Genomic DNA, 26,038 nt, shown 5'->3' on the forward strand with positions numbered 1-26,038 from the left:
AATTAAAAAGAGGCTTCTTTAATTTAAAAAGGAAGTTGGGAACTGTGAAGGAACGACAGGGACACTGGCCCCGATTATGTGTCATTTAGTGTACTACTGCTTCTAAACCTCAGGTTGGCTTTGTGAGTTTGAGGCGGCTAATTTTACAAAACTAAAAGTATCTAGGGCAGAACGTAAGTGACGTTGTTCAGACTGGGAACTGCAAACAATTGGGCTTTGTTAGGAAAATAAAGAGCTGATGCTGGAGCAAAGTTCTATTTTGTGTGGAAGAGTTTGGCCTTTATTTCGTAGGGAAAGAATGTTGTGAACGAAGAGCCTAGTAGCTAATGTTGAAACTGGTCACGGGAGCTGGGCCTTTAATCCCAGCACTCGGGAGGCAGAGGCAGGTGGATCTCTGTGAGTTCGAGACCAGCCTGGTCTACAGAGCTAGTTCCAGGACAGGCTCCAATGCCACAGAAAAACCCTGTCTCAAAAAAACCAAAAAAAGAAAGAAAGAAAAGAAAGAAACTGGTCACGGGAGATGCTAAGGCAAGCGAACCCAGTATATCAAAGTGGCCTTGGGATGGAGAGGAAGGTGCGTGTTTGAAATAATTTACGCTTTAACATTACCTGTGTGAGGTGCTCAGTATGTTGATAAGACATGAATGACCAGAGTGAGATGATAGACTATAAGGTCATTTACCGAGCTGGAGAATGAACGCTGAGCAAGGCTTTTTGGACCGAGTTCAGCTAGATCCCTGTTTGAAATGAGGCACAGGCTCTTTGTCTTCTCTTAACTTGTGGCAGGATAAACCTGGATTTGAGAATCAGAAGGACCTAGGAAATTCAAGGCCTCCAATGAGGAAAAACCAACATTTTGACTGGAGAATCTTAACTGTACTGACGTTTCCCTAGCCCTGTGCTGTCCAACCCTTTATCACTAGCGCATATGTGGTTGCTGAGGGCTAGACATGTGACCAGTCTGAACCGAGAGGTGCTCTAAGTGAACACTGCGTACTGACAAGTTCTCGACCCTTCCCCACAGAGTGTGAAATCGCTCATTAATAGTAATAGTGCATATATTCCAATATCTGCTGAAATAATGTTTGATACGTTGGGTTAAATAAAATATATCTTTGTGTCATTCACCTGTTTAATTTTACTTTTTTGAAAACGTGACATCAGAAAACAGGAGGCTGCATGCTTGACTCCCACTGCCCTCCACAGTACAGCGCGCCACAGATTTACAGCTTACAGTGCAGTACGGTGGATCTCTGTAGCCCTGTACCCCGTGTCTTGAAAGGCTCTCACTATAGATCCCAGGCTGTCTGAAATTCTATCTGAAGCCAGTGTTAGTCTGAAACTCCTGGATCTTCTTGCTTCCCTCTGCCTCCAGAGTGCTTTATGCGTTTTTTTATCCTCAATGCCTAGAAAAGTTGCCTGCACATAATAGGCACCCAGCATATACTCTTTTGTTTGTTTTTGAGACAGGGTTTCTCTGTGTGGTTCTGACTGTCTTGGAACTCACTCTGTAGTCCAGGCTGGCCTCGAATTTCCAGAGATCCACCTGCCTCTGCCTCCTGAGCGCTGGGATTAAAGGCGGCTGACACCACCACTCAGCCAGCATATACTTCTAAAAGAATGAAATTCTTGGGCCGGAGAGAGGGCTCAGTGGTTGAGAGCACTGACTGTTATTCCATAGGACCCGTCAGTTCCCAGCACCCACATGCAGCTCACAACTGTCTGTAACTCTAGTTCCAGAGGATCTGACACCCTCACACAGACATATATGCAGGTAAAACATCAATGCAATGAAATTCATGAGCTATATCCATTCATTATCAATGGATAATTTTCAAGATCCTTACAAGGAAGTTCATTATGTCTTTGACAATATTTGGTTTGTTTGATTAGAAGTACATGGCACCCATAATGATCTCTGACTAGGGCCCCCCTGCTATGAAACATAACTAGAATGAAAGTTAGCAATTGCTCCCCCCCGCCTTTGGTGGTAAGAACACTGAAGTTTCATTTAGCACAAATCTCAACGCAGTGACTTTTATTTTTCCATTTTTGGGGGTGAGCAGTCTCACTATGTGGCTGTAGGTCTGTCCCCAGTGTACCATCTCCCTACCTCAACCTGTAATCTGGGGATTCAGCCCTCATGCTAAGCTTGTGTTTCTTTATAAAGGTTAGGTCTGATCCGTCAAGGAGAGAGAAAGTTTGGTGAGGAAATAGGGCTTTGGAATGGCACAGTTAGGTTTGAATTACGTTCTGTCCTGAGCTGTGTAGCCTTCATTTAGTTCCCCTGGTGAAATAGGAGAAGTTCTGCACTATACATTTAGGTCTGTGATCCACCGAACTGCTTGCTACTAAGAGTGTTAGGGGCTGTTATTCGTGTCCTCTCTGCCCCTTCCTTTCTTCGCACGTGGATGTCTAGGTTATTCAAGCACCAATGCTTGAAAGATTTTATTGCTTTTGCTCCTTAAAAAAAAAAATGAGGGGGCTGGAGAGATTGCTCAGCGGTTAAGAGCATTGCCTGCTCTTCCAAAGGTCCTGAGTTCAATTCCCAGCAACCACATGGTGGCTCACAACCATCTATAATGAGGTCTGGTGCCCTCTTCTGGCCTGCAGGCATACATGCAGACAGAGTCTTGTATACATAATACATAATAAATAAATATTTAAAAATGTTTAAAAAATGAATCTTTTAAAGTTGGGAATGGTGGCACATGCCTTTCATTGAGAGGCAGAAGCAGGTGGATCTTTGAGTTGAGGTTGGTGTACAAAGTAATGGATTCCATCATGATGCAATTATACTTTGTTCTCTTCTTACCCTCCCCACTGCTCTTCTTGTGCCCTCTCCACCTCCAGCTGGATCCCTTCTGCCATCAGTTTCCCCTTCTGCTTTCCTATTACAGGTATTCCATTACCCTATTTCCCGGCACCGTTAAGATCTCCTCCTCCCCTCCTGATCCCTTCTCTAATTTCATGACTTACAAACACACATACATGAATAATTTTTTAAATTTAGGTTTCACATATGGGAGAAAAGTACAGTATTTGTCTTTGTTTTTTTTTTTTCTCCTATTCAGAGACTATTTGTGTGAAGCTCTACTTCTGGGCTCTGTATTCCTGTCATTGGTGTATTTCTTTTATTAATATTGCCATGTTGGTTACTGTAGCTTTAGAGTGAGCCTTGACATCAGCTTCTGTAGGTCCTCTAAGCTGTGTTCTTTTCCGTTAGTAGTTAGGTTGACTATTGGGGGTCTTTTGTCTTTTTACGTAAATATTGGAATCACCTAAATCTAATAGCCACAAAGTGACTGGCTGAGATTTTTGACTGAGATTGAACTAATTAGAGATCAAGTTGGGAGAAACTGACATTTTGATAGGTTTGAGTCTTCCTGTTCACGAGCATAAAATTTTCTCCTTTTTATTTATTATTTGTGTAACTGTATGTGTGTGCTTATATGTATGTGGATGCTCACTCAGGAATGTGCATACAGAGGCCAGAGGCTGACATTAGCATGTCTTCCTTAAGTGATTTTCTTCCTTAAAAAAAAAAAATAGGGCCGGGCAGTGGTGGTGCACGCCTTTAATCCCAGTACTCGGGAGGCAGAGGCAGGCGGATCTCTGTGAGTTCGAGACCAGCCTGGTCTACAAGAGCTAGTTCCAGTACAGGCTCCAAAACCACAGAGAAACCCTGTCTCGAAAAACCAAAAAAAATAAAAAATAAAAAAATAGGGCTAGCGAGATGCTCAGTGGTCGACAGTGGTCGAGAGTGCAGACTGCTTTCCCAGAGGACACAGGTTCGATTCCCAGCTCCCACATGGCAGCTCACCACTGTCTGTAACTCCAGTAATGGGATCTGACACCCTCACACAGACACACAAGCAGGCAAAACACCAAGGTGTATTTCTTCTTTGTTCCTATACATGTGAGCAATGCATCTGGATTGTATGCAGCCCTAGTTCTCTGCTTTCATTCCTCCTAGGAGCTCCCACCACATCCCCATCTGCTTTCATGTCCTCCTATTTTGTTAATAACCCACCTAGTCCACTTAGGGATGCTTGTTGGAGTGCAGACTGATCGTGTCGACCTGATCATAGCACCAGTACGTTCCTGAGTTCCGTAACCATGTCGTGTTCAGAAAATAGCATCTTACAGTGCTCCTCCTCACCCTCCAGTTCTTACATTCTTTCTACCTGTTTTCTCCAGCGTTCCCTGAGGTTTCATGGGAGGGTTGTCGGTGGTTGATAGACATGCTCCATTTAGGTCTGAACCCTCACTAAATATTTATTCTCAGCATTTGACCAGTTATTAACTGCAGACCACCACAGAAAGAAGCATCCCTGGCCATGGTTGAGGTCAGCACTGTTACAGAGATAAGCATTAATATTTAGAAGACAGCTGGACAACATGTCCTTTAGCAAGACAACAGTGGTAGATTCTTTAGAGCCTGTGACCTTTGGAGTTTTGGACCTTTGACTAGTTTGGTGCTACCAAGTCTTAATTCTTTCCCTTAAGCAGGTCTCAAATCCAATCCAAAAGCAGTTGGTTGCCCCTATAACCCTTCATGCCACGGTTGCACTGATGAGCACAGCTTGCCTGGAAGGTCAGTATTGTACCTTGTGAGATTGGCTGCAGGGATACCATTGATGTCTTTTCTCACTCAGCATCCTGCATAGCCCCTTCCAGCACTCTGAAAAGGAATCATCAGGGAGGAAGTCTTCAGGACAGTTCCAGCTTGGTTTCTCTGTCCAAGAGTGTTGTATCTTTAGCAATAGAGCCGACCATTTAATTCTTTGTTCTGGTGAGTAACCAAGAACAACGGTAATAGTCTGTGTTGTTTTAGGGGCCTCTGGGACCTCTCCAATCAATAATTCAGGGAGGTATCCCTCACTAGGTTCTGAGATTTTCATATAATACCCCATATCTTCTAGGGTAGTGTTCACCTTGCAGGGTGTCTGTATTCAAATTCCCTCACATTTTATGCAGGGGCAGGGTTTTACTTTGTAGCCCTGGCCAGTCTAGAACTTGCTGTGTAGACTAGGCTGGCCTTAAACTCACAGAAATCTGCCTACCTCTCCCTCCCAAGTCATTGGATTAAAGGGGTGCACCATGATACCCAGCATTTTTTTAAATTAGCTTATAGAGTCATGGATTTCAATAGGGATTTTTCATACATCCTTAGTTTTTTTTTTTTTGGCCAGTCCACTCCATCCTCTCCTCTCTGTTACTACCCACCCCATCATGGTTTAGGTAGAGGTCAAAAATATTGGGAGTTAAAGGCTTACCTTAACTTTTTACCATTTAAAAAATGCTCCTGGTCAGAAAAGGATTTCAGATAAACAATAAGAATAAATCCAGTGTGTTTGATAAATGTGGTTTGATGGAACAAAATACCCCACCCCCGCTGAAAGGTCTCTATGAATCCCAAAAATACATTGCCCAAACAAGCACCAGGAAGTAGTTTGGAGAAAACTATGCCCAAATTCCTAAAATATTGTTTATAAATGTTTATTTTCATTTTAGAGGGATTGGTTACAAATGGTTTATGGTCACAGTCAGTCTCTTTCTTAAGAAAGGGGCAGTGATGGAGGAAGGTCATTGGTTAAAATAAAAGAAGCTGCTTGGCTCTCATTGGTTAGGAGATAGGTGGGAGGAGTAAACAGAACAGAATGCAGGGAGGAAGAGGAAGTGAGGGCAGACTCCACAGCTCTCCTCTCGGGAGCAGACACCTCAGAGAGAGACGCCATGCTACCTGCTCCAGGGAAGACGCACGCTATGAAGCTCCGACCCAGGATGGACTTAGGCTAGAATCTTCCCGGTAAGACCGGTGCTACACAGATGATAAGAAATGGGCTAGTCCAGGTGGGAGAGTTAGCCTAGAAGATGCTAGGTAGAAATGAGCCAAAGCAGTGTTTAAAAGAATACAGTGTCTGTGTAATTATTTCGGGGCATAAGCTAGCCGGGCAGGCGGCTGGGGTTTTGGGGACGTAGCCCCGCCGCTCCTTATTACAACAGGGGCAGGGTATGATATAGAAACAAATACTCTACATTAGTGTGGATTTTGGTCCATTGATACAACTTTAAGATAAATTTTGTTACACTCTCTATATACATATATAAATAAATACATATATATTTCTACTCTTGTTCAAGGTATGTTTATACAGCTCATTTTAAAATGTAATGTATAATTAGTAAATATAGATTAATAGTCATATATAATAATCAAACTTTTAGTCATGTTAGTTAGATTTTCTAGATACACAGATATATTTCAATTAATTTCAATTAGATAATCTTCAGCACTTTGAAGACCTATGGAATATGGCATTTAAAAATGTTTAAGAACTTAGACTTTTCTCGACAATGAGATATGTCTGCTTCTGGTAGCACAATTATTTCAAAGAGGATGATGGGCATTGAAGAAACTTATGGAATTTGTCTTCAGTGTAATAAAGCTAACCATTTGGGCAAAAAACTATTCTTGCCTGGACTGCTTGGTAGTATGCTGTATGAACTGAACATGGAGGACCTATAGGAAAGTGACTGCTGAACTTTCCAAAAGATGGGATGGTCCTTCAGGGTTCCTGCTCCACAGAAGAAACTGCCAGACATTCTGCAGGACACAGAAGAAAACAACTAACAAATTTTGCCAGTACAAGGTAAAGTCTGCCAGATACTATGGACCTACCTATAGGTTGAAGATGGATGCCCCAACGTTGCAAAAGAACTTCAGGTCACTGTCCAGGCAGCGAGATGTCTTTGTCAATTTTAGAGTTTTGGAAGTTACTTACAATGCACTTCCTGTTTATTTTAGGTAATGTTATATCCTTCTGGGGTCTTTGATTGGAGTTCAAGTCAGATAGTTATAGTTTTCTTTAGTTATAATAAAAAATTAAGGTGAACTGTTTATATGATCTGAAGAGAAACCAGAGTATTAATAAAAGATAAATATAAAACTTTAGAGTCACAAAGATAGGCTAGATGATAAAGTATTTTCTTTAATTTTGGCTAATACAGGTAGACTAAGTGTAACTGTAATTCTTGCTGGATAATTGTTCTGTTATATGTAATTTTACTATGTTAAAGTCAAAACCTTCCTTTTTAATCAGACAGAAAGGGGGAGATGATGTGGGATGTCCTTCTGTATATGTGTTGCTTTTATTGGTTGATGAATAAAGCTTTTTCGACCAATAGCTTAGCAGAGTAAAGCTAGGTGGAAAGTCATAACAAAGATACAGAGAGAGAGAGAAGGCAGGGTTGGGGAGACACCATGTAGCTGCCCAAGAAGCAAGATGTGAGGAACAAGCCACAAGCCTCATGGTTAAAAAAAAAAACAGACTATAGAAATGGGTTAATTTATAGTTAGAGCTAGCCAGTAAAAAGTCTAAGACATTGGCCAGTTAATTGTAACTGTTACTAAGCTTCTGAGTGGTTATTTGGGAACAGTTAGGCAGAGAGAAACTGGGGCGGGCGGGGGGGCTAGCAGGACAGAGACTACTTCTAGCAACAACAAAGTTTCTCAGCTCACTGTTTATTTTAGCCTGGCAGGGTCAGTGAGCCCCTGGTATCCACTTGTCTCCACTCCTTGTCACTCTCCATGAGATGACAGATGTATGCACCACTGTGACCAGCTTTTACATATTGTCAGGGACCAGCTTCAACAAGGATACCACTTACCAGGGTAGAGGCCTGGAGATTAGAAAAATAAGTAATGAGAATGAAGACACGAGTGAAAATAACAAACAAGCACAGGATAGTATTGAGAGGGCAGCCCAGTGGGTCCTGAATCCTGAGTTCTGAGTACAGAGTTTGCCTGTGTCTAATTTTCCATACACTTCATATCCCAATACAATGGGGAGGGGATGGAAGAAGGCAAAAGATTGCTGTGACATGATACTAAGGATAACTAGAATAGCCACTTGCTTCAATACTTTAAGACATCAAGCCATTAATTTATGAGAAAATCATTCTGTTGTTTAGGCAGTGAACCCACCCTAGTTCTGAAGGCAACCACTCTATGAGTCAAAACTCATAATTCAAAAGAAGGAGCAGAAGTATGTTTGAATTCTCTGACCTTTGTTCAGGGTGGAGTGGATCTACCTATATGGACTATCTTAGTGTCCAACACACCAAGTAACCACGCTCTAGGTCAGGGTGTGTAGCCACAGTTGTCAACAACTTTGAGCAAGCTAACCTCTTTGACCTTCAGACAAAGTGAAATAGACTCATATTTTTGGGCCTCCACAACATGGGTGCGAGGGCTTTGAACTCAGGTCCTTGTGCTTGCACAGTGAGCCCTTTGCCCACAGAGCCCCCTCTTCAACTCTATTTTAGAATTTTGAGATGGGAACCTGGAACTTCTGATCTTCCTGCCTCGGCCTCCCAAGAACTAAGATATAGGAACACACCAGAGGAAGGTCCAGTGTTCTGCTCTGTGTGTGTTCATACACAGGTGCATTCATGGAGATGCAGGTGTACATGTGTATCCATGCATGTGGAGACCAGAGAACAATCTCAGGTGTGCTTTCTCAGGTGCTGTCCCTCACTGTGGCTTTTTGTTTTGTGGTATTTTTGGTTTATTTGTTATTTTGGTTTTTAGACTTAACCTCTCACTGACCTAGAACTCAACAAGGAGGCTAGGCTAAGGCCAACTCTAGGGTTGCAAACATGTCTTCCTTGCTTGTGTGTGTGGGGGGGGTAGTGGAGGAACTTCTGGGTCTTGAACTCAGGTCTTCACACTTGCAAGGCAAGCACTTTACTGACTGAGCTATTTCCCAAGCCCTCTTCTTTAATTTGTGCTTTGATTTTTTCATCAGTTTTATAATAGATTTAATTCATCATATTTTGGTAGCTTTGTACCTTAAAATTTCATTCAAAGGGATGATGAAATAAGAATAAAAATAGCTCCCAGGATTGTGGTAAAATTGGCAAATAATGTTAATTTGTAAACTGTTCACTGCAGCTCTTTCAGCAAATGTTCATTTTTTTTTTCCATCCCCAAACCTGGATACATTTCTGTCACTGCAGCTTCTCTAATCATCCGATCAGTCAGACACTTAAACACTTATTGAATGTCTATTGTATGTCAGACAAAATTCTAGGACCTGGGGTCCAGCAAAAATCCTTGCCCTTGTGGAGTTAGCAAGTTAGTGTGTTCAACAACAACAACAACAACAAAAAGTAAAGTACATAGACTGTAAGATATGAATGGGTGTCATGGAGAGAGAGGCAGAATCGGAGGTAGGGGCAGGGGAAGGAGGGTTGCAGTTTTTAATAGATGTCAAGAAGGTCTCATCTACCCAGTGACAGCTAAAGTAAGACTTAAAGGAATGGAAGTGTCACTTGCAGATCTAAGAGAGAGCATGAAAGATCTGCTGGGAAAGCAGCAAGGAGAGCCCCGTGGCCAGAGTAGCCCAAGGCTGAGAAGAGCAGCAGTTGAAGCCTGCAAGGAGAGATACCCTATAGGGCCTTGTATGCCATTGTAAAAAGACCGGCTTTTATTCCAGCTGAGATGGGGAGCTAATGGATTGTACTGCAGGAATGAGACATGATCTAACTTCATTCTTAACAAGACCCCTGTCACTCTGGATGCTCTGTAGAGAAGGCAGGAGATGATAGGTGGCCAACAGTAATTACCTGTGTGAGAAAGGAAGACCGCTTCACTAGTAAAAGTGAAAGAGGTGCTTCCCTAGAAGATCTATGGGTGGCCCTGGGCATCCTTGACTCTCCCAATATTTTAATATAAACGTTTTTGTGTGAACACATTTTGGAGAGGAGGACTTTGGTTGAAGTCTTAAAGCAACTCTCTGAGCCAGATCAGGAGATACTAAGTCCCTTAGTGGTGAGTAATGAGGATATCCTAGCTTGTTCTGCCTACCCAGAAGCCCACAATTAACTCCATTCCTCAAACCCTAGTCGCAAATCTTCCAGGGTATTGATATTATTTGTTCCTGTCTCAGAGCTAACACCGCCATCACCCCCTTCAATATGATTATCCCTGACTTCCAATTGAGGCTTATCAAGATTAGTAATGAAACAGAAACAGGTTAGAGAGACAACTCTGCAGTTAAGAACTCTTGCTGCCCTTGCACAGGACCTGAGTTCACCCAGCACCTACAAAAGAGCCCCCTAGTGCCCACATTTCCACCTGCAGGCATCCGATGCCTTCATCTAGCCTCCGCAAGCACTTGCGCTCGTGCACATACACGCAAAACTAAAAAGAGTTTTTTTTGTTGTTTTGATTTTCGAGACAGGTTTCTCTGTGTAGCTCTGGCTGTCCTGGAACTCACTCTGTAGACCATGCTGGTTTCAAACTCACAGAGATCCACCTGCCTCTGCCTTCAGGATTAAAGGCCTGCACCACTACTGCCTGGCTAAAAACAAGATCTTAAACGAAAAGAGAAACAGACAAAGGGCCTACAGGGAGATGCGTAGACTGTGTTCTTGCTGCTCACTTAGAAGTCATGGGCAGCGCTAGAATGAACACTTCACATTGTCCTGGAGAAGGCAGACACTTGGGGAGTTGGTCTGGTCTCAGGGGATTCCCTTTTTAATAAGTTCTGTAGTAATAAGAGTGGAGGGGCTGCATCCCCAGCACCCCGGCCGCCTGCTAGCTTATGCCCAAAATAACAACACACAAACTGTATTTATTTAAACACTGCTTGGCCCATTTCTATCTAGCCTCTTCTAGGCTAATTCTCACATATTAATTTAGCCCATTTCTAATCATCTGTGTTGCACCCCAAGGGGCGCTTACCAGGAAGATTCTAGCCTACGTCCATCCTGGGTCGGAGCTGAATCACGTCTGCCTCAGAGAGCAGAGCTCTCACGTCCTCCCGGGAGAGGGGAGCATGGCGTCTCTCTGAGACATCTGCTCCAGAGAGGAGAGCTGTCGAGTCTGAGCTCACTTCCTCTTCCTCCCAGCATTCTGTTCTGTTTACTCCACTCACCTATGTTTTAACCTATGAGGGCCAGCCAAGCAGTTTCTTTATATTTTTAACCAATGACCTTCCTCCATCAAAGTTCTGCTCTATGAATCATATAAATCTCAGCAACAAGATCTGATCTTACAGTTTGGTTTGCTTAATGTCATATAATTAAAAGACATTTTAAGGAAATATGGTACAAGTGTTTGCTAGGAAAAGTATTTAAAAGTGAGCAGCAGCATGCAGTGTAGAACTTTAAGACAATTCTGAAGCCATTTCTGACAACTCTCAGTACTTCCCCTCCTCCCCTGGGAACCAAGGACATAACAGCTATGCAGGCACGTACTGAGATGTTGGGAACTTTCCACCTCCCTGAATAGGGGCAAGATAACCCTTAGGTGTTGACTCAGTTACTAATGTTTTGACTTAGTCCCTGGGAAGAGGCAAAGTGACCCTCAGAAGTTTCCCTTTACCTCATCTGATCTGGCAATGACTTTCCAGCCAATTATTGGTAATAGCCTTTTTGAATAAGCCAATCATAATAGTTAAAGAACAACCCCCAGACACCCCTTCCTTCTGGGGTTTTTCCCTTTAAAAATAGCCTGTACCAGACATCCAGGGTCTTCTAGTCTCCTGACTGCTGGAAGACCCTGTCATGACAGAATGAATAAAATCCTCAGGCTTTTACATCAGCTGTGATGAGAGATGGTCTCTTGGGGTGACTCTCCCTCCTCGGTGATTGGACGCTAGGGTCCAAGAGTAGGAGTATACGGTAATTCAGCTCAGCCTCGTTCTCCACTGTGGCAGGTTGCAGACTTCATTTCTTAGTCAGAGGGGTTTCATGATCTCTTTTCTGAATGTCTTGTGCCACAGCTGCCAAATTGAGCCAGAACTGAGTTGAAGAGTAGAGTTGGAGTGTTCAGTTCATGCCAGAGGGTTGGGGGTTCTGGGACACAGCCAAGAAGCCTGGGGTCTCAGGTACATAGACTGTTTCTTGTCTTCCCCAAACTCCTTATAGGGTATTCTAATATAAAGTTCTGGTAGAGATACATCTTTGGGAATCAAGTGAATACTTTTCAAAACAATACATACTTTACAATGGGGTCAACCTATTTGGGAAAATATTAGTCACTGTTCTTGCTTTCACCAAATATGTCAGGGATTTACGGGGAGAAAGATTTATTTGGCTCACAGCATAGGAGGATACAGTCCAGTTTGTTGGGGAGGGCGTTGCAGAATTCAGGAGCATGCCCTGGATTCCTCCCTTCAGGGCAGACCCGGAGGCAGACAGCAGGAATGCTGGCACTCAGCTGGTTTCTTGTCTTCTCTCTTTGTTCATTTCATGGGATGGTACTACCCTCATTCAGAATGGGACCTCCCTCCTCAGCTAAATCCCTCTGGAAATGCCCTCAAAGACACACCCAGAGGAACAGCAAGATGGTTAAAAATCACTTGCTGCATATGCCTGACAACCTGAATTCAATCACCAGAGAATGGACTCTGACTTCCACACATGCTGTACTCACAGATACAGCATACATGCATAATAAGAATTAAAATTAATAAGAAACACCTATGGGCTGCAGATATTGCTCAGTGGTTAAGACGGCTGGCTGCTTTTCCAGAGATGCTGAGCTCAATTCCTAGCAACTGCATGATGGCTCAAAACCATCTGTAAGGGGATCTGATACCCTCTTCTGGCATGCGGGTGTATATGCAGATAGACCCCTCATTTAAATAAAATAGATAAACCTAAGAAAGAAAGAAAGAAAGAAAGAAAGAAAGAAAGAAAGAAAGAGAAGAAAGAAAGAAAGAAAGAAAGAAAGAAAAGAAAAAAAGAAAGACAGATAGACTCTGGTGGTTAAATAAGAATGGCCCCATAGACTCAGATTTGAATGCTTGGTCACCAGGGAGTGGCACTATTTGAAAGGATTAGAGTGTGGTCTTATGGAGGAAGTGTGTCACTAGAGGTGGACTTTCAGATTTCAAAATCCCATGCCAAGCCCAGTGTGGCTCTCTTCCTGCAGCCTGTAGCTCTGGATATAGAACTCTTAGCTACTTCTCCAGCACCATGTCTGCCTGGATGCTGCCTTGCTCCCCACCATGATGCCGATGGACTGAACCTCTGAAACTGTAAGCCAGCCCCAATTAAATTATTTTCTTTATAAGAGTTGCCATGGTCACGGTGTCTCTTCAAAGCAACAGAACAGCGACTAAGACACAACCAGAGGTGTGTCTCCTAGGTGATTTCAGATTCAGCCAGGTTGACAATGAAGATTAATCATGGCAAGAATCAAGCTTCAATTTTGTATCCTCCACTGGACTCTGTGCTGGTTTATAGGCAGTGCTGGTGAATTGGTGATAGTTTTCCGGCTTTGGTCTGGTAAGCAGAGGGGATTAAAGCTAGACACTTTCTGCCATTCTTTTATTTTGTTTTGTTTTTCAAGACAGTGTTTCTCTGTGTAGCCCCGGCTGTCCTGGAACTTGCTTGGTAGACCAGGATGGCCTCAAACTCAGAAATCCACCTGCCTCTGCCTCCCAAGTGCTGTGATTACTTTCTAGCATTTTTGTAGGTACCACTTTTTTGATATTTGAAGAGTCCTTCCTCTTTCTCAGCGTTTTGATGGTTCCACCATCTACACCACCCTGAGCTCTTGTTGAAGGCCTTAGACCTGCAGCATCTTGTGCTTTCCTGCCTTGCCTATAGATTCCCAATTTGGTCTTGGTGACAGACATGTGGGAGGGTCCTGAAAGAGTACATAGACCATGTAATCTTCAAAAGAATATGTAGGTATCACATAGCCAAGTGAGGGAGGGGTAGAAGTGATACTGTGACACCAGCTTAAATTTTTAATTAATTTACTTTTAAAGATTTATTTATTTGTGTATATGAGTATTCTATTTTCATGTATGCCTGCATGACAGAAGATTCCATTATCGACAGTTGTGAGCTGCCATGTGAGTGCTGAGACTTGAACTCAGGACCTCTGAAAGAACAGCCAGTGCTCTTAACTTCTGAGCCATCTTTCCAGTCCTATTTATTTATTTATTTATTTTGGATTTTTCGAGACAGGGTTTCTCTCTAGCTTTTGGTTCCTGTCCTGGAACTGGCTCTTGTAGACCAGGCTGGCCTCAAACTCACAGAGATCTGCCTGCCTCTGCCTCCCGAGTGCTGGGATTAAAGGCGTGCTCCACCCCCGCCCGGCTCCAGTCCTTTTTAAAAATTTAAACATGGAGTCTTAATATGTAGCCCAGGTTAACATCAAATATATGATTGTCCTACCTTAACCTTCTGTGTGTTGAGATTATGGCCATGCAGCATACCATGCCCTGCCAACCTGACATAGTTCCCCCTCTTTCCACTGCCTGGTCTGGTAGATTAAGAAATAACTGGGTCCTACCAAATCCTTTATGTTGTTTATGAGATTGTATCATTTTTTTTATTTTTTATTTTTATTTATTTATTTTTTTTTTTGGTTTTTCGAGATAGGGTTTCTCTGTGGTTTTGGAGCCTGTCCTGGAACTAGCCCTTGTAGACCAGGCTGGCCTCCCGCCTGCCTCTGCCTCCCGAGTACTGGGATTAAACGCATGCGCCACCACCGCCCGGCAAGATTGTATCATTTTTAGGAGTATTTTTTTTCTTTCTTTCTTTCTTTTTTTTTTTTTTTGAGATAGCCCTTCCTGGTCTGAGACTTGTTATGTAGGCAATGCTAGCTCCAAATTCAGAAATCTGCCTGCCTCTGACTCTGCCTCTTGAGTGCTGGGATTAAAGTTGTGTGCCACCACCACCCCATAATGAAGATTTTTTTCAATATTTATTTATTTATTATGTATACAATATTCTGTCTGCATGTATACCTGCAGGCCAGAAGAGGGCGCCAGACCCCATTACAGATGGTTGTGAGCCACAATGTGGTTGCTGGGAATTGAACTCAGGACCTTTGGAAGTGCAGGCAATGCTCTTAACCTCTGAGCCATGGCTCCAGCCCCTGAAGATTTCTTAAATAGCTTCTAGAACTAGAAGTGAAATTCCCAGGTCTTTCCCTAACCAAGTATTCTTTAAGAGGATGGGATGGTTTCGCCACTCCTCCAGCTATCTCTTCTGGATGGCTTTAGAAGCTGTAGCCAGAGAGGCAATTCCTAACTGCAACAAAAGTCCAGATAAAGAGAACATTCCATTTTCTCAGTATCACCATCTTCTGATTGAGGACAAGAATTGTGTTTCCGCCCTTTTCTTTCCCACATTGGAATTCTGGTTCTGAATAGGAGTCTAAACACTAAATTTAGGTGAAGCATATAAGGTTGCGTCTAACCCTACAGACATCCTGTCCTGCCTCTCACTTCTTTCCATGTACCTGAAGCTACTGTCTCCTGGGAAGTCTGTGTACTTTGCATATCTGTCTTGGTCTACTTTTCTCTCCTTCCTCAAAGCTAGTTCACATTTTTTAAAATTTATTTTATTTTTATTGAAAGCCAGGGGCTCTTTCATTGGTTATCAATGTAGCTAAATATGGCGTTAAGAAATAAGTCTGTCAGAAGATTGGCGTGACTTTATGGAGAGATGTGGAGGAGACCTCTGGCTGGACTCCCAAATCATCACCTCAGGCATTAACAAACTGAAAACGTTGCTCACAAACACACAGGAAACTTCTAGAAAGAACTGGAAAAATTTGGGAGTCCCCCTTGTTCCTCTTTGTGTAGTAGCAGGCTGTGTTTTGCTAGTGCACATTTTAAATTTCTTTTCTCACCCCTTGTCCCAGTCACTCACACCCACTAACACACATATTCAATACGCTGAACTGACATTTTATTATATTACTGCTTTCAGTGTAGGACAATTATGTTTTCCTGTCCCCTTCTGTCCTCAGTGGGGCTCATTGAGTCAGTTTGTAAGGAATATTTAACTACCCCTTAAGGCCATGTAGGCCTAATAAGGTCTTGGCCTTTTATTTCTCAATGTCATGGAAACATAATGAAGGGCTTTGAGTGACAATTGAACATTTTAAAAGGATTACTATACTCTGGCTGGGCAGCGGGGAGCAGCAACAGGGACTAAGAGACATTAATGGCTAGAAGCAAGGCAGACAGCAGAAGGGATTCCGGCATACATTAGAGGTAGAACAGGACCTCGATTTGGAAGGTGAGGGAAGTGTCTGGATCACTCCCAGGGGCTGCCTAAAGCTCCAGGAGAGGTTGGTAACTCCAATTCACAGAGGTGAAGGAGAAATTTTAGAAAGAAGGAAAGCTATTTCAGATGCACTAAATTTGGAACAGTTACTATTCTAATGCAGTATTAGGCAGGTACGTAGGCTAGAAGAGGCAGAAAACGTACAGATGGAAAGCCAATGCTCAAGGACTTAACCAACAGTGGCATTTACTGGTAGTGTGATCAGGGCTTGGGCAGCATCTCTGTAGTGCTCTTAGCTCTGCCCTGGCTGTTGGTATAAACTTGAGCCTTCGGTACAAATGTGACGATATTCAAACCCACATGAATGGATGAGATGGGCTGATGGTGGACATATATGTAGAAAACCCAAGGCAGACACAGTCAAGTCAGTAAGTAAGTTAATTCCATGAATCATGGCTTTTGTTACTGTTGAAGCCTAAACTTATTCCCAGCACCACACAGACATTTAGTCCTTAAAAATACTAATGTCCATCCAACCATGGTGCCCGTCAATAAACTCAATCTTCGGCATATCTGCCAAGTTGCTAGCCAATTGCTGCTTCTCTGATAGATGTATTTTTCTTTTTGTGTTTTTTTTTTCTTGGTGTGTATCATGGCAAGAAAATGTATTTTTCCCTTAAGATTTTTTATTCTGTATTAGAATGAGCCTACAGACTCTCACTGCATCCCCATGAGGACTATGTTTCCATCTGATATTTGAGCAAACTGAAGCTTAGAGAGGTGACTTGGCTAAGATCATTAACACTTAGAGGTGGAGCAGGTTGGATACAGCTCCGTGATGGAACCCTTGCCTAACTAACATGCCTAAGGCCCTGGCTTTAAATTCCAGAACTGCAAAATAAATAATAAAGTGGAAAGGGAGCCTGCCTGAGCTGGGCTTTCTGCTGCCAACTGCTTTGCTTTATTAGTCTACATTAATCTGGTGCTTGTTAACTATTAAAGGTTTTAGGTCTAAATTTTTTTTCCCTGCAACTATCAGAAAAGCAGACATTACTTCCATCATAAGTGAAATATATGAGAAAGCATTTCATAACTGTAAGGCAGACAAATGTATATTTGAAGGCCAGTTGGATTAGCATTTTTTCTTTCAAATGGGGGGGCTGTTTTAAATGAAATGGAGAAGATACTTTTTTTTTTTTTGAGAAGATACCTTTTTATCCTTTGTTTCCAAGACAGTTTCTCTGTGTAACAGCTCTGGCTGTCCTGGAACTCACTCTGTAGACCATGCTGGCACCTGCCTCTGCCTCCCAAGTGCTGGGATTAAAGGCATGCACCACCACCACCTGGCCCATTACAATAATTCTTATTGTGATGGTGGTTGAGTTAGGGAACCTCTCTAAAAAGAGATAGGACTAGAAGGAATTCTTGGATTAATTCTATCAGGGAACAGCACAGTTAAACACCAGACCTCTGACTCAGCTCAGAGGATGTAAGGATCTTTGCAGTTGATGGAGCTGCTCCTTCGGTCTCACATTCGACAAGGACTCACTGACCACTAGTTATGACCGGGGTCCTTCCCTCCTGTTCTTAATAAGGACCACAGAGATTAGATTTTGATGTTCTTGGCCCTCTTAAAAGTTAGTGGCAGTTAGCCTGGCAGTGGTGGCGCACGCCTTTACTTCCAGCACTCAGGAGGCAGAGGCAGGTGGATCTCTGTGAGTTCAAGGCCAGCCTGGTCTACAAGAACTAGTTCCAGAACAGCTAGGACTGCAACACAGAGAAACCTAGTCTTGAAAAAGCAAAAAAGCCTTTCGCTGCTGCTCAGGCTACAGAAGAGGCTTGCCTCCAGCGTCCTGCGCTGTGGTAAAAAGAAGGTCTGGTTGGACCCCAACGAGACCAATGAAATCGCCAATGCCAACTCCCGTCAGCAGATACGGAAGCTGATCAAAGATGGGCTGATCATCCGGAAGCCTGTGACTGTGCATTCCCGGGCTTGATGCCGGAAAAACACTTTGGCTCGACGGAAGGGCAGGCATATGGGCATAGGAAAGCGGAAGGGTACTGCCAATGCCCGAATGCCCGAGAAGGTGACCTGGATGAGAAGAATGCGGATCCTGCGCCGCCTCCTCAGGAGATACCGTGAATCCAAGAAGATTGACCGCCATATGTATCACAGCCTTTACCTGAAGGTCAAAGGGAATGTCTTCAAAAACAAGCGGATTCTCATGGAGCACATCCACAAACTGAAGGCAGACAAGGCCCGCAAGAAGCTCCTGGCTGACCAGGCTGAGGCTCGCAGGTCTAAGACCAAGGAAGCAAGAAAGCACCGGGAGGAGCGCCTCCAGGCCAAGAAGGAGGAGATCATCAAGACTCTGTCCAAGGAGGAAGAGACCAAGAAATAGAGCTTTCCTCGAGTCTGTACATAGTGGGCTGTCTGTGGCCTCAGGTGGATCAGTCATTAAAATAAAACAAGCCTTAAAAAAAAAAAAACAAAAAGGTGGTGGTAGTTCATGTGCATCAACACATTACATTCCTTATGCCTTTTTTTTTGTTGTTGTTGGTTTTTCGAGACAGGGTTTCTCTGTGGCTTTGGAGCCTGTCCTGGCTCCATTAAGAATAAAATGTTAACAGGGGGCTGGATTGCTAAGTGGTTGTGAGCACTTGATGCTCTTCCAAAGGACACTGGCTGCTCTCCTAAAGGACCTGAGTTTGTTACCCAGTGCCTCCACACAGAGACATGCACACTATCTTCTCACATCTTAACCTCCACTGATGTCAAGAATTAACCTTTTGCTCCTACTTCCTCAGCATGTTTTCTTTTATTCACTTTCGTAACTTTTAGATCTGTGTTGTCCTTTAAGGAAGCCTTTAGTCACCAATGGCCACTGGGCCTTAAAATGTGTATGTTGTTAGATACACTCAAGATTTCACAAATGATCCCAGCACTCGGGAGGCAGAGGCAGGCGGATCTCTGTGAGTTCAAGGCCAGCCTGGTCTACAAGAGCTAGTTCCAGGACAGGAACCAAAAGCTACAGAGAAACCCTGTCTCAAAAATCCAAAAAAAAAAAAAAAAAAGATTTCACAAATGTATGCAAAAGTATTCAGTAGTCGTCTTTAAATATCACTTACTGAAATTGAACATTTTAGAGATAGCAGGCTAAATAAAACACTGAAACTAACTTTACCTGTTTCTCTTAAAAATGGCCACTAGATTTAATAGTTTATATTTTTGCACTTTTGATTTCTGAGATGTCATCTTACTGTCAAATATATGGCCTCAAAATGACAGGAGTCCTCCCGCCTCAGCCCTTCCTAGTGCTAGAATTACAGATGTGACCCACCACACCCAGCTTCGTATGTAATGAAGGTGCTCCTACAGATCATCACTCACCTTTCAAGCCACCTTTACTTTCCTGCATGCGGAAAGAACTGAAAACTGGGTCAGGTTCACCCCTTGTGCCTATCAAAGTGAAATGGCTATCGCTAATCAGTAGGCAGATAAGAATTCAGACTTGGTGTCACAGGCAGCATGATTACTAATGTGTGGCACACACCAGCCAGACAGTCTTCCTGATAGCCATATCTAGAACATCCTTTGGCATCCTATCCTTATTCCTTCTACATTCATTTTCTTCTACTTCTAATCACTGAAATGTTAGCTTTTCCTGAGAAATTCTGTTACTTTCTCCCACATGGTCCGTAACTAACCAGTCTCAGTCACTTTACTTTTGACGTAGTTTCCACATAATCTCCCAGTCCCTTGTCCTGTGTCCCTTCTGTACCATATACAACTGGAGTACATCCAATCACCACACAATTCTTCTGTTTAAAACCAAAACCAAAATCCTCCATTTATTTTTACATTGCCTAATTAAAGGCTTTTTTTTTCACTTTAGTCAGGTAGTCCGGCTGTTCCCAAACTTCAGCCATCTCCTGCAGCTTCCCTAAAGCTGAGGGTATCAGGTGTGAGTCACCACATCCAGTTCTCAAGGCTTTCCAGACCCTTTTCCTTGGTGCTTCCCCCTAGAGAGTCGGAACTAGAATGGGTTACTATATGTAAAGTACTTGGGGTCCTGTCTGGCTTATACTTAGAACAGTATGTCTTAGCTATTATTAAATTTGAACACGCTGTATATTAAACACTGCTATTTATTTTCCTTTTGAACATCTCGAACTATCAACAGCTAGTGTAAGGCAACTGTCACTGCTTTCCTAAGCAACATAAACGTCTTCCTACAATTGAAAGAACCTGTAAACACAAGCCTAATTTACCACAAAAATCAAGCTTCAGACTCAATGGGGTAGAAATAAAAGGTACAAACTTTGCGTTCCCATGGCCTTGGATAGTGTGCCTACAGGGGCAGGGAGTACAGCAAATTTACAGACCATGTTGGAGGAAAACAAATTCTGAGAAAATAGAGAAACAGATTTGGACACAGGGCAGCTGCTCTCCAACCTGGGAATATATTAGAATAACCTGGGAACATTCAAGAATACTGTCATCTGAACCTCATTTATGGAATCTAAGGCTAAGGTTCACACTAAAGCTCCATAGTGATTCAACAGTCTACGCATAATCAGAAGTTTCACAGGTGATACAGACCTACACTTCACAGTCATTGGTCTTATCAAAAGAAATGTTGGCTTAAGGAGGCTGGGCATTTCTGACATGTTCTCAGTGATCTCACGAAGTATGTTTTTGAAAACAAAATACTCATTCACCGATTTAAGAAAAATATATATGTTTATGAGTAGCCTTTTAAAAATAACCTCCCCAAAGTCCCAACCTTTGGGAGTTTAAGGCTCAAAAATATATATGTACATCGAGGTCATATAAACGTGTGTCTTTTTTGTCTGATTTCTATTTATAAGTTTCAAACAGTGACTTTATGTAAATATATACTTTGCTACGTACAGTATTTACAATTTAAGATTTTACAACTGAAACATCAACATTATGCCTGTAAACGCAAAAAAGTTGGCGATTTGCGGTTATAATTTCAAAAATGTCACAAACTTTTACCTCGAATATTTTATAATAAATAGCACCGCAGTACCTTCCCCAAAGTATTACTGCTCAGTGGCTTATTTTCTCTCAACAACTCAGGGTACCCAAGGACCGAGTAACCCAAGTACTAGGACACAGCACTTTTTTACGGGGCAGCCGAGAATGATGGACAACCTGGATCTTCAAAACCTTACAGCAAAGCCCCTTTCACCCGCCAATCCTGAGACAGCAAATCCTGTAATTCTCCCTCGTCATCACTGTCCACATTTTCTTCTTCCTTTTTCTGCAATTCTTTTATGGTCAGAACCTCTTTAAGTTTGTTTTTTATCTCATCCTGGCGATTACGCAGCTTTTCCACTCGACGGTAGCACTCTATCTGCTCATCAATCTCTCCAATCTGCCGGTCCAACCGTCCCTCCTCATCCTCTTCAGCAACTATAGCTTCGGAAATAGTGTTGACTTGCCTCATGGCCTTTTGAAACTCGTCCCACTCTTTGTCCATCTGATCCTTTGGGGCATCAACCTTCCGGACCTTTGCGTCTACCTCAGGGTCGTCGAAGAACCCTTCTGGTAATGCTTCGGCGGTGTTCTCTCTCCTTTCCACCACTTTCTCGTGTATTTCTGCTTTCTCAATGGAACCTGAATGAGGAACTAAGGGGGCCTTGGGAGGGTTTGTATTAAAGGGATCGTTTGGCAGCACATTGCTTGTTGTCTCCCTCGGAGGAACAAGCGAGTGTTCTTTGTCTTTGCCCTGTGCATCTGTAAAATGCTTGCTGCTGTCCCTCCTTCCTTCTCCACCCCCCTCTTCTTCCTCCTCCTCCTCCTCATCTTCATAATCAGGGAGTAAACCGAGTCCAGAAGGTTTACTGGAGGTTGCCCTAGCGGCCTCCTTTCCCGATTTCTCAAAGTTGGCAGACGAGGCCGAGGTGGAGGGCTGTACCTGAGGTCCCACGGAGGCCTTGGCTCTCTTGGTGTCTTGGCTCTCCACATCCGTCGCTCTCCTCTTAATGGGCTGAGGTGCTGCGCTGGCCGATGGGCCTTGGGTTGCTCCCTTGGCGCCTTTCAGCTCGGCTACTCTCTCCCGGTGCTGCTTTCCCAGAACATGGGTCTGCCACAGGAGCTCGCTCTTGACCGGAGTGTTACAAAGCGCGCAGCTCAACTGCCCCAGACGGTTGTACTTGGCGAACGGGGATTCTATTCTCTTCCGGTTGGTGCTCAGGCGCTGCTTCTCCTTCATCAACCGCCTCAGTTCTTCCTGATTCACCACCCGTTTCCCCGCCGGAGTCCCAGCGGAGGCGGAGGACGCCATGTTTGCGTCAGAGAGTCAGGCGGTTCTAGCTTCTGAACCGGCGAGGCGTGATAGCGTCACTTCCTGTTATGGGGCCGATTGGCCGAAGCTCAGGAGGGTGGGCGTGGCGCCAGGGTTCCGTGTCTGCAGGTTGGGGGCTGGACCGTTGAACCATGGCAGCGATCAAACTCGCCAACCCTGGGGCTGAGGTGACGCGCAGCCGGGCGGCTTTGGCTGTGAATGTCTGCGCCGCCCGAGGGCTGCAGGATGTGCTGCGGCCGACCTTGGGTCCTAAGGGCGCGCTAAAAATGTGAGATGCCGCTAGGGTGTGTGTGGGTTGTCGCGGCGCCCTCTGGGGCCGATGATGTTCAGTGAAGACCTGCGAACAAAGCTGCAGTTTTCCTCCCTCTCGCATTAAGCCTCGAACGCTTCTGGAGCTTCCTTCACCATTCTCCTTTTGGGGATGTATTTAACCTTGTGCGCGCGCTCAGCAAACGTTGGACTGCAGCCCCACCATAGACCGGATTGTTGTGACTTGGCAATGTGGTGTACCACTCGCTTTGGAGCTAGGCAGGCTTAGGTTCAAACTCAAGTTTTATCATGTTAGTACTTAGTAGTCAAGTTCCTGCAACTCTCTGTACCTAGAGTTCTTTATATTTATCTATCCATTTGGACATACATTTATTTAGCACCATTGTTTTACACAGGAAGAAAAGAAAATGGGGAGAGGAAAAGGTCTCTTAGCAAAGTGGCACCCCGAGAGGAATGAGCACACTGACATTAGTAGTAAACGAGGCCACTTAACATCAGATGCTGGGAAAACAAATGAGAGAGTTTCTATTCTTTTCTAAAAAAAAAAAAAAGTTTGATTTATTTTATATGTGTGCACCTATCTGAATTTATGTGCACGAGGTGTGTGCAGATGCTCCCAGAGGTCAGAGGGTGTCAGATCCCCCGAACTTGAGTGAGCCATCTGATATGGGTGCTGGAAACCAAGATCAGATCCTTTGCGAGAACAGTAAGTGCTTTTAACTGCTGAGCCATCTCTGCAGCTCTTGAGATAGCATCTCAAGGACATGGTAGTGACAGGTGGGTCAATTATATATAGATGCAAACGATTTTACAGAGGAAAGGGGTCCAATTACTAATGGCTGAAGGAAAAACCTCTCAAATAACAGGTGATGTCTGATCAGAGTTGTAGAAGAATGAGTTGGGCAGTTGGTGAAAGGACTAAAGGTCTCTCAGTGGTGTAAATCCCTCAGAAACAAACATTACAATGCATTAAGGGGACTGGAAGACCTACTGTGGGAATGATGGGCGATGGAACAAGAGCGTTTGGGAAAGGCCAAGTATGTTATTGTTTGTTTTTTTTTCTTTTGGTTTTTTGAGACAGGGTTTCTCTGTGGTTTTGGAGCTTGTCCTGGAACTAGCTCTTGTAGACCAGGCTGGTCTCGAACTCACAGAGACAAGTATGTTATTGTTAACTTACTTTGAATTTTACCTTGAAGATGGTGGAGGACATAAAATCATTGAAGGGAGGGCTGTCTATCAGGAAACTAAGTCACATTGCCTTTTAGAAAAATATAGTGCAAAGAGTTGATTCAAATTTGGAGACAAGATGGCTATCTAAGCAGTCTAGAAATGATAATAAAATTGGAGAGAAGGGGCTAAGATTCAAAGGTATTTTAAATTGTGGAATTGGCAGAGCTTGGTGCATCTAATAAATGCAGGGATGACAGCAACTAAATTCAGTGACTGAGTTATGACATTTACCAAAATAAAATCGTACAGGAAATTTGCAGATTTGTGCATTGTTTTATACTTTTCATTAGGCAATGTTTATGACCCATCAACTACTCTCTAAGCCCATAAATGCTCCACTTGGAATGAAATCACTATAAGGTCATCTGGGAGAAATAATTCTAGGGGCTGCAAGTGGCAGTCATTACCACAGTATCACCCCGTTCGATGTGGAGTTTCCAAGCCCAGTCATCTGTGTTTAGAACAGTGAATGGCAAGAATTGGGAGTGAATGTTTTTTGAGTCTTGACTTGTGGAGTTAATAAGTACCATTGTTCTTTGAACAGGCTTGTTTCAGGGGCAGGTGATATCAAACTCACAAAAGACGGCAATGTACTGCTTCATGAGATGGTGAGCTAATGCTCTTCTTCATTTTCTTTTCTGAGACAGGATCTGCCTGTGTAACCATGACTGGCCACAAACTCACAATCCTGCCTCAGACTCCGGAGTGTTGGACTCAGGCATTCTATACAATGCCCATCTGCTGCTGCCTTTAATAAAATTTATAAGCCTTAATTAAAAACATGGCACACAGGCTGGGAATGCAGCTCAGTGGTAGGGCACTTCCCTAGCATGTACAAGATTCTAGGTTCAACATTGCAGGGGAAATGTACACTTTGTATCTCATATGCAACTTTATTTATTTAAAGATAGTTTTGTGGGCTGAAGAGATGACTCAGTGGTTAAGAGCACTGGCTGTCCTTCCAGAGGACCCAGCTTCAATACTCAGAACCCACATGGCAACACACAACTGTCTGTACCTCTAGATCCAGGGAATCCAACATTCTCACACAGACATGCATCCAAGAAAAACATCAGTGCACATAAAAGGAAAGAATTTTTTTTTAGCCAGGCTTGGTGGTACACACCTTTAATCCCAGTACTTGGGAGGTAGAGGCAGTTGGATCTCTGAGTTTGAGGCCATCCTGGTCTATAGAGTGAGTTCCAGGACAGCCAGGACTGCACAGAGAAGCCTTGTCTTGTAAATTTTTTTAAAAATAATATTTGCAATGTTAGGGATTGAGCATTGGGCCCTCTCATGTGCTAGGTAAGTGCTCTTTACCACTAAGGGTAGCTTCAGCTTTACAGTTTGTAGTTTTAAGGATTTATTGATTTTTAAATTTTACTCGTATGAATGTCTATCTGTATGAGTGTATGCCACGTGTATGCTGGTGCCTGATGAGGCCAGAAAAGGGTCCCTAGAGCTGGACTTAAGGCAAGTGTAAGCTTCCTGTTGTGGGTGGTGGGAACTAAACTCCACTTCTTGGGAAGAACAGAACATACTCTTAATGGCTGAGCCCTCTCTCTAGTTCCACAGTTTCTTCTTTCTCTTCTTTCTTTCTTTCTTTCTTTCTTTCTTTTCTTTTCTTTCTTTTTTTTGAGAGAGGATTTCTCTATATATAGTCCTTTCTGTTCTGGAACTCTACAGATCAGACTGGTCTCATATTCACAGAGATCTACATGCATCTGCCTCTTAAATGCTGGGATTAAAGGTATGCACCACTACCGGCTGGCACCACAATTTTGTATTTTTTTAATTAATTTTTTTATTTATTTTACATGCCAGCCACAGTTTACCCTCCCTCCACAATTTGTGTGTGTGTGTGTGTGTGTGTGTGTGTGTGTGTGTGTGTGTATTTATTCTTTTTTTTCCAAGACAGGGTTTCTCTGTGTATCTTTGGCTGTCCTGGAACTCACTCTGTAGACCAGGCTGGCCTTTCTCACAGATATCTACCTGCTTCTACCTCCTGGGTGCTAGGATTAAAAGCTTCTACCACCATGCCAGGCTCACAATTTGTATTTTTAAGATAAGGCTGTCAGCTAAAAACTACATTCTTGAGATATGGTTGTTGGACTAAACATCAACAGAATGAAATTTGACTATTTTCAAAT

At 43.3% G+C, this 26,038-nt stretch overlaps 3 protein-coding genes across 8 annotated transcripts in view; 2 read left to right on the forward strand and 1 right to left on the reverse strand.

Annotated features, from left to right (window-relative positions):
• Window positions 1-17,873: 17,873 nt before the first annotated feature.
• Window positions 17,874-18,546, forward strand: LOC142860302 (large ribosomal subunit protein eL19-like). Its single transcript, XM_075991388.1, has one exon. It carries the CDS (start codon window positions 18,087-18,089, stop codon window positions 18,450-18,452), a length of 366 nt encoding a protein of 121 aa, XP_075847503.1. The 5' UTR covers window positions 17,874-18,086; the 3' UTR covers window positions 18,453-18,546.
• Window positions 18,547-20,775: 2,229 nt separating this feature from the next.
• On the reverse strand, window positions 20,776-22,390 carry Znf830 (zinc finger protein 830). Its single transcript, XM_075991389.1, has one exon. The coding sequence runs from the start codon at window positions 22,365-22,367 to the stop codon at window positions 21,249-21,251; it is 1,119 nt and encodes a 372-aa protein (XP_075847504.1). The 5' UTR covers window positions 22,368-22,390; the 3' UTR covers window positions 20,776-21,248.
• A 129-nt stretch (window positions 22,391-22,519) lies between these two features.
• The window catches only part of Cct6b (chaperonin containing TCP1 subunit 6B), a 38,831-nt gene continuing 35,312 nt past the window's right edge, over window positions 22,520-26,038 (forward strand). For 4 of the 6 annotated variants that reach the window (XM_075942296.1, XM_075942301.1, XM_075942298.1 and 1 more), the window contains exons 1-2: window positions 22,520-22,656; window positions 24,433-24,496. In XM_075942296.1, coding sequence (XP_075798411.1) covers window positions 22,520-22,656; window positions 24,433-24,496 — 201 coding nt within the window. Of the gene's footprint in view, window positions 22,657-22,707; window positions 22,728-24,432; window positions 24,497-26,038 lie in introns of those variants that run through there. The other 2 variants (XM_075942299.1, XM_075942302.1) reach the window with 1 other exon arrangement.

Source organism: Microtus pennsylvanicus, chromosome 11 (assembly GCF_037038515.1).
Source record: "Microtus pennsylvanicus isolate mMicPen1 chromosome 11, mMicPen1.hap1, whole genome shotgun sequence".
In the NCBI taxonomy this organism is placed as follows: Eukaryota; Metazoa; Chordata; class Mammalia; order Rodentia; family Cricetidae; genus Microtus; species Microtus pennsylvanicus.